This window comes from Lepidochelys kempii, chromosome 2 (genome assembly GCF_965140285.1).
Source record: "Lepidochelys kempii isolate rLepKem1 chromosome 2, rLepKem1.hap1, whole genome shotgun sequence".
Taxonomy (NCBI): Eukaryota; Metazoa; Chordata; order Testudines; family Cheloniidae; genus Lepidochelys; species Lepidochelys kempii.
Window position 1 is genome coordinate 61,954,676 of NC_136381.1, and position 14,757 is coordinate 61,969,432.

Here is a 14,757-nt window from a genome sequence, read left to right on the forward strand (position 1 = left end):
ATAAGTTTAATTTTGCATGTATTTATAGCTAAAATATTTGCTAAGAATCTAAAAAGATGAAAGATTTATTTTAATGATAATACAGACTTGAGCACAGCACTTAGATTCCATGACAATATGGTTATATCCACATCTAGGAGATAGGTATACATTGGCCTCCAGGGCAATACTCATTACATATAACACAACACATATATGGGTAAAAGGCACTCTGTACACAAGAGACTGAAGAAAGATGGGTATCAGGATTTACAATGGCCCCTTGCTCTGAACTAGTACAGAAATCCTACACGTTCCGTCATCTCACCTCCCCATTGCCAAATCTTTCTCATACAAGCTATGGAAAGCTTTCCATACTCACAAGTTTGCCACAAAATTGAATAAAGAGAATATCAGAGAGACAAAAAACAAAACAAGATAAAATAGTCTGCCCTCCCAGCAAAAAATCAAGTCACTCCATATGTATGGTATAAAGTGGAAACTTACTATTTGGATTCAGATCCAATGAATGAAGCCATCATAATGAGCCTACAAGTGCTTTGCGTTGCATTGGAGTGCTGATCCGCAAGAACACCACAAACATTAGGATCCCTTTATGTGCGCTGTATTCAAGCTCAGGCCTGCTACAATCAGTTCGTTCAGCCTGGCGAGGGGCAGTAATGTACATGTTTGACCTTTCCTCGTGTTGGAGTCTGTTGCAGTTTCAGTAATTAATTTGTCAGTCTGAGGACAAGTCCTAGTCCCTTATATCCATTTCCTTTTGATGGTAAAATAGAAGTTGTGCTGCTGTATTCTTTGGTACAGCTTAACTTTCGTTAAGGACTTTATTGTGCCATAAAAACTGTATTGCTTCTACAGAACACTGGCATAAAACACAGACATTTTCCAGACAGAAGTTGCTATTAAGTCATTCCCCACTTTTTAGAGATCTATAGAACAGATAATAGCCTTGCTACCCTGTATCATCAGTTTTTGCTGTGTAGTATACAGGTGGGATTCCTACATCATGTAGGCTTCACTTTCACTAAGACCTGTCTTGAAGTAACTCAATAGGGCACCAAACAGGTAGTCAGGAGACCTCAGATCTTCTTCCAGCTCTCCCATTTTCTTTGTGTGATGTTGGGCAAATAAGTTTACCCTCTTGGTTCTTCAGTTTCCTCATCTGCAAAATGGTGATGGATCTATGCATCTTTGTAAAGCTCTTTGAGATCTCTGACTGAAGTGAATTGTGTAAGTATTAAATATAATCAGATTCCACTATTTTCAGTTAGTGTATGACCCATAAGTTTGTTTAGTTTCCAGAGCCCCCAGTCCTGCAACTAGGCGTATCTGGAAAAGCACTTTCCACATGCAACTCCATGGCACAAGGGTCTGCTCTACTGAATCTGATTGCAAGATCAACAAGGCCTAACACTAGAGATTAAAAGGTAAAGGCTTGCAGGTTCAACTTTTCATAAGTGACTAATGATTTTGAATGGCTCAATTTTTGAGAACCCAGCTTGAGTTACCTAACCCTTGACCCTAGCTCTAAACTGAGCCATCCAAAATCACTAATCACTTTATGAAAATTTAGGCTATAGGTTTAACTTCTATTTATAAGCCAAGTCTATTCCAGTCTCTTGGCATATTTCCAGCATTTTAAAAACAAACTTACAGGATGTATTCAATGATAATGAAAGGACATTTCATACATAAAAATGATGAAAGCAGATTTAATACTTATACTCTCTCTCTCTATATATATATAGCTGTAATAATAATAATGTTTATAATGTTCCTTTATACATTATCGGGGAAAATATCCCATTTCATATTAAAATTAGGGCTGTAAAGTAATCGTAGTTAATACATGCAATTAACGCAAAACAAAATAACTAGATTAAAAAGGTCACGATTAATTGCAGTTTTAATCGCACTGTTAAACAATAATAGAATGCCAATTTAAATTTATTATAAATATTTTTGGATGTTTTTCCTACATTTTTAATTACAACGCAGAATACAAATATTTTTCGATTCACCTCATACAAGTCCACTCAGTCCTACTTCTTGTTCAGCCAATCACTCAAACAAGTTTGTTTACATTTACATGAGATAATGCTACCCTCCTTCTTATTTACAATGTTACCTGAAAGTGAGAACAGGTACTGTTGTAGGCAGTGTTTCCTCTAATTTTTTATGTCCATGTGCAGAATGAATTTGGTTATGTGCACCAATATGGGGATCCTCTACTTGTCCCCAGAACTAGGTGATGTGTGGCGAGAGTGGGGCTGAGGGGATCGGAGTGTGGGAGGGGGCTCAGGGCTAGGGCAGAGGTGCGGGAGGTGGGCATGTGAGGGCTCCGGCTGGGAGTGCAGGCTCTGGGGTGGGGCCGGGGATAAGGGGTTTGGGGTGCAGGAGCGGGCTCAGGGTTAGGGCAGAGAGTTAGAGTGTGGGGGTGACGGGCTCTGGCTGGGTGTGCGGGCTCTGGGATGGGACCAGGAGTTTGGGGTGCAGGCTGCCCCGGGGCTGCGGCAGGGAGAGGGGACTCCCCCCAGCCCTCTCTTGCTGCAGCAGCTCGGGGCCGAGGTGTCTCTCCTCAGCCATGGCAGCTCCAGCGGGGTTGGGCTGGGCAAGGGGCTCCTCATTCAGCCTGCGTGGCCTTTGATATCCTGCTGCGTGGCCATGCAGCTTAGAGGGAATTTAGGTTGTAGCCAACTTTGCAAGGTATTTAAATGCCAGATATGCTAAGTATTCATATCCCCCTTCATGCTTCGACTTGTAGGCTCCAAAGTTGTATTTGTTTTGTTTTTGAGTGGTGTTATGTAAAAAATAAAAAAATTCAAACATTTGTAAATTCTACTTTCACAATAAAGATTGCACTACCGTGCTTGTATGAGGTGAATTAAAAAAATACTATTGTTTATCTTTTTACGGTGCAAACATTTGTAAGACAAAATAATATAAAATGAGCACTGTACACTTTGTATTCTGTGTTGTAACTGAAATCAATATATTTGAAAATGTAGAAAAACATCCAATATATTTACAATAAATTTAAATTGGCACTCATTGTTTAACAATGAGATTAATTACAACAATTTTTAATCTCATGATTAATTGTGATTTTTAAAAATTGTTTGACATCTCTAATTAAAATAGTTTTTACTGCTGTTTGGTATCGATTACCTACACTTTCTAAGTATACTATATTTATTATCACTTTGCCCTACCTTTGTTGTAATTTTTATTGAATGCAAGCCTGAATATGAAAAAAAGAGAAAATGCAGGATCATTAAGGATAATCTTACCTTGAGAGTAAGCGTGGGAATGAGCTGGACACCGGCACCTAATTAAATGAAAAAGAAATGTTTATTTCAAAAAGAAATAGGAAAGCAAAACTAACAAGTCTACTTCTAAGGGTATGTCTACACTACGAAATTAGGTCGAATTTATAGAAGTCGGTTTTTTTGAAATCGGTTTTATATATTCGAGTGTGTGTGTCCCTACAGAAAATGCTCTAAGTGCATTAAGTGCATTAACTCGGCGGAGCGCTTCCACAGTACCGAGGCAAGCGTCGACTTCCGGAGCGTTGCACTGTGGGTAGCTATCCCACAGTTCCCGCAGTCTCCGCTGCCCATTGGAATTCTGGGTTGATATCCCAATGCCTGATGGGGCTAAAACATTGTCGCGGGTAGTTCTGGGTACATATCGTCAGGCCCCCGTTCCCACCCTCCCTCCCCCCGTGAAAGCAAGGGCAGACAATCATTTCGCGCCTTTTTTCCTGAGTTACCTGTGCAGACGCCATACCACGGCAAGCATGGAGCCCGCTCAGGTAACCGTCACCCTATGTCTCCTGGGTGCTGGCAGACGCGGTACGGCTTTGCTGCACAGTAGCAGCAACCCATTGCCTTCTGGCAGCAGACGGTGCAATACGACTGGTAGTCGTCCTCGTCGTGTCCGAGGTGCTCCTGGCCACGTCGGCTGGGAGCGCCTGGGCAGACATGGGCGCAGGGACTAAATTTGGAGTGACTTGACCAGGTCATTCTCTTTAGTCCTGCAGTCCTATTGAACCGTCTTATGGTGAGCGGGCAGGCGATACGGACTGCTAGCAGTCGTACTGTACCATCTTCTGCCAGGCAGGCAAGAGATGAGGATGGCTAGCAGTCGTATTGTACCATCTTATGCCAGGCAGGCAAGAGATGAAGATGGCTAGCAGTCGTACTGTACCATCTTCTGCCAAGCAGCCATGAGATGTGGATGGCATGCAGTCCTTCTGCACCGTCTGCTGCCAGCCAAAGATGTAAAGGATAGATGGAGTGGGTCAGAACAAGAAATAGACCAGATTTGTTTTGTACTCATTTTCCTCCTCCCCTGTCTAGATCACACTGCAGTCAGTCACAGAGAAGGCGCAGCGAGGTTAATCTAGCCATGTATCAATCAGAGGCCAGGCTAACCTCCTTGTTCCAATAACAACGATAACTTTGGTGCACCATTTCTTATTGGAACCCTCCGTGCAGTCCTGCCTGAAATACTCCTTGATGTACAGGCACACCCTTTGTTGATTTTAGCTCCCTGAAGCCAACCCTGTAAGCCGTGTCGTCAGTCGCCCCTCCCTCCGTCAGAGCAACGGCAGACAATCGTTCCGCGCCTTTTTTCTGTGCGGACGCCATACCAAGGCAAGCATGGAGACCGCTGAGCTCATTTTGGCAATTAGGAGCACATCAACCACCACACGCATTATCCAGCAGTATATGCAGCACCAGAACATGGCAACGCGATACCGGGCGAGGAGGCGACGTCAGCGCGGTCCCGTGAGTGATCAGGACATGGACACAGATTTCTCTGAAAGCATGGGCCCTGACAATGCATGCATCATGGTGCTAATGGGGCAGGTTCATGCTGTGGAACGCCGATTCTGGGCTCGGGAAACAAGCACAGACTCGTGGGACCGCATAGTGTTGCGGGTCTGGGACGATTCCCAGTGGCTGCGAAACTTTCGCATGCGTAAGGGCACTTTCATAGAACTTTGTGACTTGCTTTCCCCTGCCCTGAAGCACATGAATACCAGGATGAGAGCAGCCCTCACAGTTGAGAAGCGAGTGGCGATAGCCCTGTGGAAGCTTGCAACGCCAGACAGCTACCGGTCAGTTGGGAATCAATTTGGAGTGGGCAAATCTACTGTGGGGGCTGCTGTTATGCAAGTAGCTCACGCAATCAAAGATCTGCTGATATCAAGGGTAGTGACCCTGGGAAACGTGCAGGTCATAGTGGATGTCTTTGCTGCAATGGGATTCCCTAACTGTGGTGGGGCTATAGACGGAACCCATATCCCTATCTTGGCACCAGAGCACCAAGCCGGCGAGTACATAAACCGCAAGGGGTACTTTTCGATAGTGCTGCAAGCTCTGGTGGATCACAAGCGACGTTTCACCAACATCAACGTGGGATGGCCGGGAAAGGTGTATGATGCTCGCATCTTCAGGAACTCTGGTCTGTTTCAAAAGCTGCAGGAAGGGACTTTCTTCCCAGACCAGAAAATAACTGTTGGGGATGTTGAAATGCCTATATGTATCCTTGGGGACCCAGCCTACCCCTTAATGCCATGGCTCATGAAGCCGTACACAGGCAGCCTGGACAGTGGTCAGGAGCTGTTCAACTACAGGCTGAGCAAGTGCAGAATGGTGGTAGAATGTGCATTTGGACGTTTAAAGGCGCGCTGGCGCAGTTTACTGACTCGCTTAGACCTCAGCGAAACCAATATTCCCACTGTTATTACTGCTTGCTGTGTGCTCCACAATATCTGTGAGAGTAAGGGGGAGACGTTTATGGCGGGGTGGGAGGCTGAGGCAAATCGCCTAGCTGCTGGTTACGCGCAGCCAGACACCAGGGCGGTTAGAAGAGCACAGGAGGGCGCGGTACGCATCAGAGAAGCTTTGAAAACCAGTTTCATGACTGGCCAGGCTACAGTGTGAAAGTTCTGTTTGTTTCTCCTTGATGAAACCCCCCGCCCCTTGGTTCACTCTACTTCCCTGTAAGCTAACCACCCTCCCCTCCTCCCTTTAATCACCGCTTGCAGAGGCAATAAAGTCATTGCTGCTTCACAGTCATGCATTCGTTATTCATTCATCACACAAATAGGGAGATGACTACCAAGGTATCCCAGGAGGGGTGGTGGAGGAGGGAAGGAAAATGCCACACAGCACTTTAAGCACAGCACTTTAAAAGTTTACAACTTTAAAATTTATTGAATGACAGCCTTCTTTTTTTTGGGCAATCCTCTGTGGTGGAGTGGCTGGTTGGCCGGAGGCCCCCCCCACCGCGTTCTTGGGCGTCTGGGTGTGGAGGCTATGGAACTTGGGGAGGAGGGCGGTTGGTTACAGAGGGGCAGCAGTGGCAGTCTGTGCTCCAGCTGCCTTTGCTGCAGCTCAACCATACACTGGAGCATTCTGGTTTGGTCCTGCAGCAGCCTCAGCATTGAATCCTGCCTCCTCTCATCACGCTGCCGCGACATTTGAGCTTCAGCCCTGTCTTCAGCCCGCCACTTACTCTCTTCAGCCCGCCACTTACTCTCTTCAGCCCGCCACCTCTCCTCCCGGTCATTTTGTGCTTTCCTGCACTCTGACATTATTTGCCTCCACACATTCGTCTGTGCTCTGTCAGTGTGGGAGGACAGCATGAGCTCGGAGAACATTTCATCGCGAGTGCGTTTTTTTTTCTTTCTAAGCTTCACTAGCCTCTGGGAAGGAGAAGATCCTGTGATCATTGAAACACATGCAGCTGGTGGAGAAAAAAAAAGGGACAGCGGTATTTAAAAAGACACATTTTATAAAACAGTCGCTACACTCTTTCAGGGTAAACCTTGCTGTTAACATTACATACATAGCACATGTGCTTTCGTTACAAGGTCGCATTTTGCCTCCTCCCACCGCGTGACTACCCCCTCAACCTTCCCCCCTCCCTGTGGCTAACAGCGGGGAACATTTCTGTTCAGCCACAGGCAAACAGCCCAGCAGGAATGGGCTATACTGAGTGTCCCTGAAGAAAAGCACCCTATTTCAACCAGGTGACCATGAATTATATCTCACTCTCCTGAGGATAACACAGAGAGAGAAAGAACGGATTTTGGTTGAATGCCAGCAAACATACACTGCAATGCTTTGTTCTACAGTGATTCCCGAGTATGTGTTACTGGCCTGGAGTGATAAAGTGTCCTACCATGAAGGACGAAATAAGGCTGCCCTCCCCAGAAACCTTTTGCAAAGGCTTTAGGACTACATCTAGGAGAACCGCAAATGCCAGGGCAAAGTAATCCTTTCACATGCTTGCTTTTAAACCATGTATAGCATTTTAAAAGGTACACTCACCAGAGGTCCCTTCTCCGCCTGCTGGGTCCAGGAGGCAGCCTTGGGTGGGTTCGGGGGGTACTGGCTCCAGGTCTAGGGTGAGAAACAGTTCCTGGCTGTCGGGAAAACCGGTTTCTCCGCTTGCTTGCTGTGAGCTATCTACAACCTCCTCCTCCTCCTCCTCCTCATCTTCTTCGTCCCCAAAACCTGCTTCCGCATTGCCTCCATCTCCATTGAAGGAGTCAAACAACACGGCTGGGGTAGTGGTGGCTGAAGCCCCTAAAATGGCATGCAGCTCATCATAGAAGCGGCATGTTTGGGGCTCTGACCCAGAGCGGCTGTTCGCCTCTCTGGTTTTCTGGTAGGCTTGCCTCAGCTCCTTCAGTTTCACGCGGCACTGCTTCGGGTCCCTGTTATGGCCTCTGTCCTTCATGCCCTGGGAGATTTTCACAAAGGTTTTGGCATTTCGAAAACTGGAACGGAGTTCTGATAGCACGGATTCCTCTCCCCAAACAGCGATCAGATCCCGTACCTCCCGTTCGGTCCATGCTGGAGCTCTTTTGCGATTCTGGGACTCCATCATGGTCACCTGTGCTGATGAGCTCTGCATGGTCACCTGCAGCTTGCCACGGTGGCCAAACAGGAAATGAGATTCAAAAGTTCGCGGTTCTTTTCCTGTCTACCTGGCCAGTGCATCTGAGTTGAGAGTGCTGTCCAGAGCGGTCAGAATGGAGCACTCTGGGATAGCTCCCGGAGGCCAATACCATCAAATTGTGTCCACAGTACCCCAAATTCGAGCTGGGAACGTCGATTTAAGCGCTAATCCACTTGTCAGGGGTGGAGTAAGGAAATCGATTTTAAGAGCCCTTTAAGTCGAAATAAAGGGCTTCACTGTGTGGACGGGTGCAGGTTTAAATCGATTTAACATTGCTAAATTCGACCTAAAGTCCTAGTGTAGACCAGGGCTAAGAGCAATTGTCATGTCTTATAAGTAATTTATCTTGCCACCATATCTCACAAGAATTGTCACTAACAGGGACTGCCATCTAGTGTTCCACATAGGTAACAATGTTTCTTTATTACTCAAATGCTGAATTGTTAGATCCTAATTTAAATGTGTCTGAGTACGGCTTAGGTCTGATTTTGGTGCAGTTTAAATTAATTAGTTCCTCAAACCATCTATTGCTTAAATTGCACTAAGAGAATAGGTGCCTATGGAAACACCAGAGAACATCCCTAAAGTAGAGATAACACTTCCCTACCTCACAGGGGTGCTGTGAAGATGAATTAATATAGTCAAGGCTTTCAGAGTACACAGTGATGGAGGCCACAGAACAGGCTAAATAGGCAGATTACTAGGGGGGAGGGGATCCCAGGGAAGAAGAATTGCTCCACTGGAGGGTGAGGGAGATGTGATGGTAATAGCATGAAAGTTGCATTAAGCAAAAAGCTTCCTGTGTTGTGCTGATGGAGCCCTAAGGAGATGGGTCTGGAGCAAGCCCAACACTTCTGTCAGGCTGCTGTGGACCAGCCACAAGGCATAGTTAGGTCAGAGTACTGTGTTGAGCAAGTTCCTGCTGCTAGTTCTGGGGACGAGTAGAGTATCCCCTATCTGAAGATTTAAAATGATGAAAAGATACCTTTCCAAAGCTCTAGGTGCTCTAACGATTAGACAATATACTGATGTCCCCTCAGCATTAAAATAATCACGCCAACAATATACTGAGACTATCAATGCCAGTGTCAATTAGAGATTATGGTTTTTGTGATGCAGACAACTGGGAAATATATGGTTTCAGCTATCACTTACCATTTCACTGCTACTGCATTTAAAAAAAGAAAAAAAAATCACAGTATGTCCAATATTGAGTTACTTGCCCTTCTCCAGATCAAATACATGGTCTTAAGAAACATGCAACCCGTGGTACATAGAGGTTGGATAATCTGCACTGAGGAGGCTGGCTATTAGCCAGGATGGGCAGGGATGCTGTCCCTACCCTATGCTTGCCAGAAGCTGGGAATGGGTGACAAGAGATGGATCACTTGATGATTACTTGTTCTGTTCATTCCCTCTGAAGCAGCTGTTTCCCACTGTCAAAAGACAGGACACTGGGCTAGATGGACCTTTGGTCTGACTCAGTATGGCCGTTCTTATGTACTTTGGCCCAAATCCACGCTTAGACTACTGAGAGGCAGTCAAAATGGACAGAAGTAAGACTAGATTTGGTTGCCCTGGCTTTTTTGAGAAAGTATTTCTTCAGGTGATTTTGACACCCCTACATTTTGCAGCTTTGACACATGCAGTGCACAGGCTAACGTCAGCAGCAAGGCCTAAGCACAAGGTTTTGAGGTGGATGAGCAATATGATGCAGATGTGGATTAAACAGCAAGATGAGTTCTGTCAATTGAGAGCACCGTTACACACAGTGAAAGGGACTTTCTTCCTTTCACTGCAGCAGGCGTTCCTGCTCCTGCCCCTTTACACCAAGAGGTGGAAACAGGGCCGGCTCTACAGTTTTTGCTACCCCAAGCAGTGGAAAAAACCTGCTGCCGCCGACGGCAAAAGGAAGAAACTGCTGCCGATTTGCCGCTGCAGCGGGCAAAACAGAAAGGCTGCCGAGGAACTGCTGCCCCTTTCTAATGGCCGCCCCAAGCACCTGCTCGGCATGCTGGTGCCTGGCGCCGGCCCTGGGTGTAAAGGGAAAAGGCAGCCGGGGGGTTAGTCATTTCCCAATGCTGGACAGAGAAGGCAGACACGGTTTGCTGGAAGTGGGGGTGGGATGGGGATGGGCATCTTCTCCTCTGCAGTCGCTCTGCTCCCAGAAAATACACTACAAAAGGTACACGTTTCTAAGCTGCAGACATAGTCCTGCCTCTGTGGAGCTTGCAGATCTATGAAATTTGTTGCTTGCAAGGACATTCTCTTGTTGTCAACAAATTTGTCGTCTTGCAAGGACACCCCTTACTACAGAGGCTGCCAAAGTTGACTGATCAGCCACATCTCATGTCACATACCCTCCCACCTTTAACCAAGCCCGGCAGGCCTAGGGGTCAGGGGCACACTAGAAGCTGGTGCACAGAGGCAAACACTCACGCTGCGCGCTGCAGCTGCCTCAGCAAGTGAGCGACTCTCTCCCGTCCTCCTGCCATCGCGGCGGCTGCCGGGGGAATGGCAGGGCACCAGCAGGGCCTGCCGGGAAAGCGAGCGGCAGCAGCTCAGCTGTACACAGCACGCATGGGAGGGAGCGAGGGGGCGGACTGCAAGTTTTTGCTAAACTCTGTCCCCTACCCCGTTGGATCTAGCCGCCACATGACAGAAGTCTGCTCCAGGGACAGAGGGGCTAGCTGATCGCTTTGAACGCCCGCCTCTGGCTACTTGGTCCATTTGAACTAAGGCAGAGATCCGAATCACTGTTTTAGGTATTTGGGTATACCAATGGTTTTCAGCCTTTTCTCATTTGTGGCCCCCTAAAAAAAATTTCAAATAGAAGTGCAGAGCCCTTTGGAAATCTTAAGGCTGCAGTCCCTCATGTGTCCGCAGCCCAGAGGTTGAAAACCACTGGTGTTTACTACTGGCTTGTTCATCCCTAGCAGGATAGGGTACTTACATAATTTCAACAAGTTTACAGTGTTATAAGACTATAAGTCACTTTCAGTAGTGGATAGGTCCTTAAATTTTGTTTCAATGTTACAAAAGGATGGGAGGGGTCCTGAAGCTACCAAAAATGTATTAAGTAATTTATGGACAGCCCTTATCTGAGAAAAATCTCTCCCCCAAAACAGTCTCTCCCCCCTAGTTTTTCCTGCATACCTCTGTCTCACTCATTGTTCATTTCCTAATGAAGAAGCACCTGGTGATGCTGTAATTAAAGTTTTGATTTTCCCCTCTAAAACCTACCTATACAAACTCCAATTACCAAAAATGGGCCCCAATCCTGCAGAAACTGAAAATCTGTTAGTCTCTAAGGTGCCACAAGTATTCCTTTTCTTGAAGGACACCCATAACTCTACCTGCATTAGTTCTATTGACTTCCATTTAGCACATGCACATACATATGCAGACTTGAAGCCTTAGACTGCAATGAGGCAGAAAGCAGTTTTTAAAAAATAGGCATCTCTTCCTTCCATAAGAGATTAGTCAGAGTCAAAATTTAAAAGCCAATGTGAGACAAATAGCAATCTCCCAGTTTGGGAGACTGACCTGAACAGTAAGACTGCCAATTCCTTAGTTCCAAATATGGACTAATTTTCAAAACCATGGGTGGTATTTCAATGGGGACAGTAAGCAAAGAGTGATCCTTAGACAAAATGTGAGTGTACTTCAGAAATAAAGGCATCACAGAAATGCAATATATTAATATTAAAATTAGCACACATCAGTTTGGTTAGTCCAGGTGCCAGGGCCTACAATTTTTTTTTAAATAGATGTATTGTATCTTTCAGAATCCAACTGGTACTCTGCATTCTAGAAAGCAAAGGGGTCTCATACTGAGAGATACTTATAAAAGTAGAATGGGGAGAGGGCAAATGGAGACATTACATTAGACCCAATTAGGGTTTGGATATCCCCTCCATTCCCTTGCAGAAACAAAACATGATATCCCAAAATAATGTACATATGGTTGCATTGTTGGTTACAGAAATATAACCTTTTTTTTAAAGTCATTATCTGTTAAAGACTGATATCAGAAAAAAAAGTCAGTGTGTAAATTCATGGCGTTGTACCTCTTATAAGAGCATTTGTTCAAAAAGGTACCTCCATTTTAATATCACAATCTCATCATTATATCAGTAATCAAACAGGTCTTTTAATTAGGAGTATTAAAGGCTTTCAGCCAAAAAAATCTTCCGTAGGGGGAAAAAAAAAAAGAGATCTTAATACTTCATTTATTTCTGAAATCTTTTAAACACTCCAGTTTTCACAACTAGCAGCAGCCCTGGAGGGGCCCACTCCTTATCTTTTCCCAGTATAGCCTCTCGGAGATCTAGATCCTGAACGTTTAAGCTCCACAATGCTAATAATTAATGGCTATATCATCTCTCCAAAATTCTTGTGACTCTCAAAGAAGAACTGTAGCATTCTGGCTGTTGTGCAACCCTGGTAGCATATCCTGTCAAATTCAAAGAGACCAGAGCAGTGGTTCTCAACCTTTCCAGACGACTGTACCCACTTCAGGAGTCTGATTTGCCTTGCGTACCCCCAAGTTTCACCTCATTTAAGAGCTATTTAGTTACAAAATCAGACATAAAAACAAAAGTGTCACAGCACACTATGACTGAAAAATTCCTTACCTTCTCATTTTTACCATATTATAAATCAATTGGAATATACACATTGTACTTACATTTCAGTGTATAGTATATAGAGCAGTTTGAACAAATCAATGGCTATGAAATTTTACTTTTTACTGACTTCACTAGTGCTTTTTATGTAGCTTGCTGTAAAACAAGGCAAATATTTAGATGAGTTGTACCCCTTGGAAGACCTCTGCACATATCCCTGGTTGAGAACCACTGGACTAGAGTTTAAACCTGGGTTTGAAACAGTTGTGCCTTTTACATGGCTGCAAGTGCTGACTCACCTGTTGTCCCGCATAGCTTTGTCCAAATGAACTCTATAAAAGGTGGCAAGTTGGAAAGTAGTGATACTCTCAGTTCCAACCACTTGACAGCAAAATAATGGTACTTAAAGCAAAACCAATGAGTATATGTGATGTTTACATGAGTTACATGCAGTAGATACTCCAATACTCAAGCCTTCAGGTCTCAGCGTCATCCAACCCCCATCCCAATACTTCAGCTCCCTCCAACCCCACTCTCTCTTTTCCTCACCCACATTACTTTTACATAGACCCAGCGTTTCTTAGCAACTTCTGACTGGCTTGTGTCCAAAGCACATGAACTGAGAATCTGTAATCTTAGGAGTAACAACTTTTTCAGATAGTGTTAATATTTTGAAGTATGTAAACCAGTCCAGTATGAGCTTTCACTTGATTTTTCAATTAAAGAGCAAATTCATAAAACTAGCAAGTAACATTCCATGTGGAAACAAAGGAGCTGTGGGAACTAGAATTCCTATTACCTCATTTAAACATTAAAATATATTACTTAATTCTAGTCTCTCCCCACACACCAGAAAATAGTTCCCTACAGGTAGCTGAACCTGTTAATAAGGCCATAACTTTGTGTCCGGTTTTAGTAGCAAATCAGGGCTACAGAGTTCACACAGCAAACACTGATCTGAAGATTTTGGTTCAGGCCCATCTCTACTTTCAAAAGAAAAAGACAGTGGGCTTGTACATTTTTATCTCTGTGATAAAGGAGACAACATGCTGGGTTTTCAAAAGGATTTCTGTCTTAAAAAAAATCTCTAAAATGCCTCTACCATCAGAACTCAAAGACTAATGGTAAAGTGTCAAGAGTGAAAGTTGAGGGGAAATATTTATAGTCAGTTTGGTAAAAAGCTATGGAACTTAAAAGGCTAGTGAACATTCAGGATAAAGAGTTGCTTTTGTTCACAGATTCACCCTTTCAACTTATAAAGGTGTTAAATGTCACAACTATCCAAGATCTTCTACAGCCCTTCCACAGAAATCAGATGAATATTTCTGCTATTTCTAAAAAGGCTAAAACAGTAAAAACCCCATACACATTAAGATAAGGAGTGCCAGAGAATGTTTTATGCAGTTAAAAATTTTTTTTGGCAGATCACTTTTGAAATATTGATAGGTTTCAGAGTAGCAGCCATGTTAGTCTGTATTCGCAAAAAGAAAAGGAGTACTTTGTGGCACCTTAGAGACTAAAATTTATTTGAGCATAAGCTTTTGTGAGCTACAGCTCACTTCATCGGATGAATCCCACTGAATGCATCCGTTGAAGTGAGCTGTAGCTCACGAACGCTTATGCTCAAATAAATCTCTTAGTCTCTAAGGTGCCACAAGTACTCCTTTTCTTTGAAATACTGCCCACATTTCTCCAGACAGAGAGAGAGAGCTTGCGAGTGAGCTCTTCAGCTAGGTGAAGATGTTTAACTTCTACACAGTCCAAATCAGAGAGGGGAAGCACTACCTTTCAGTCAAGACCACAGAATGGCAGTACACCTGTTATTTTAAATATAGGCTAGATCCCTTCTTATCCAAATCCTACCAGTTGGGGAAGGGAAGTGGAGATGAACTTTTATCTTGTCTTATTGGAATGCCACTTCCATCTAGCTGGGTGATATACCGGTTTACTCTCTGGAGAGCAGAGGCCAATCCTCTTGGTATAGGCAGCACTACCCCTTGTGCCATGAGCACACAATACAGCTACATGTTTTATACTTGTAAAGGACCCCAGCTGAACTGCTGCAGGTCATCAGGGGCTCCTGTCCCAGTCCCATCTCTCCCTCATGACATTAAGGTACACCCCCCCCCCCCTCACTGACGAGCAGACA

General features: G+C 44.7%; 1 protein-coding gene across 2 annotated transcripts in view; it reads right to left on the reverse strand.

The window, feature by feature from the left end:
* The window catches only part of ADHFE1 (alcohol dehydrogenase iron containing 1), a 32,260-nt gene extending 21,741 nt beyond the window's left edge, over positions 1-10,519 (reverse strand). The window contains exons 1-2 of one of the 2 annotated variants that reach the window (XM_073330997.2): positions 10,420-10,518; positions 3,291-3,328 (exon numbers count right to left, since the gene is read on the reverse strand). In XM_073330997.2, the coding sequence (XP_073187098.1) occupies positions 3,291-3,328; positions 10,420-10,475 (94 nt within the window). In that variant the 5' untranslated portion in view covers positions 10,476-10,518. Of the gene's footprint in view, positions 1-3,290; positions 3,329-10,419 lie in introns of both variants that reach the window. The other variant, XM_078851524.1, reaches the window with a different exon arrangement.
* Positions 10,520-14,757: the final 4,238 nt, after the last annotated feature.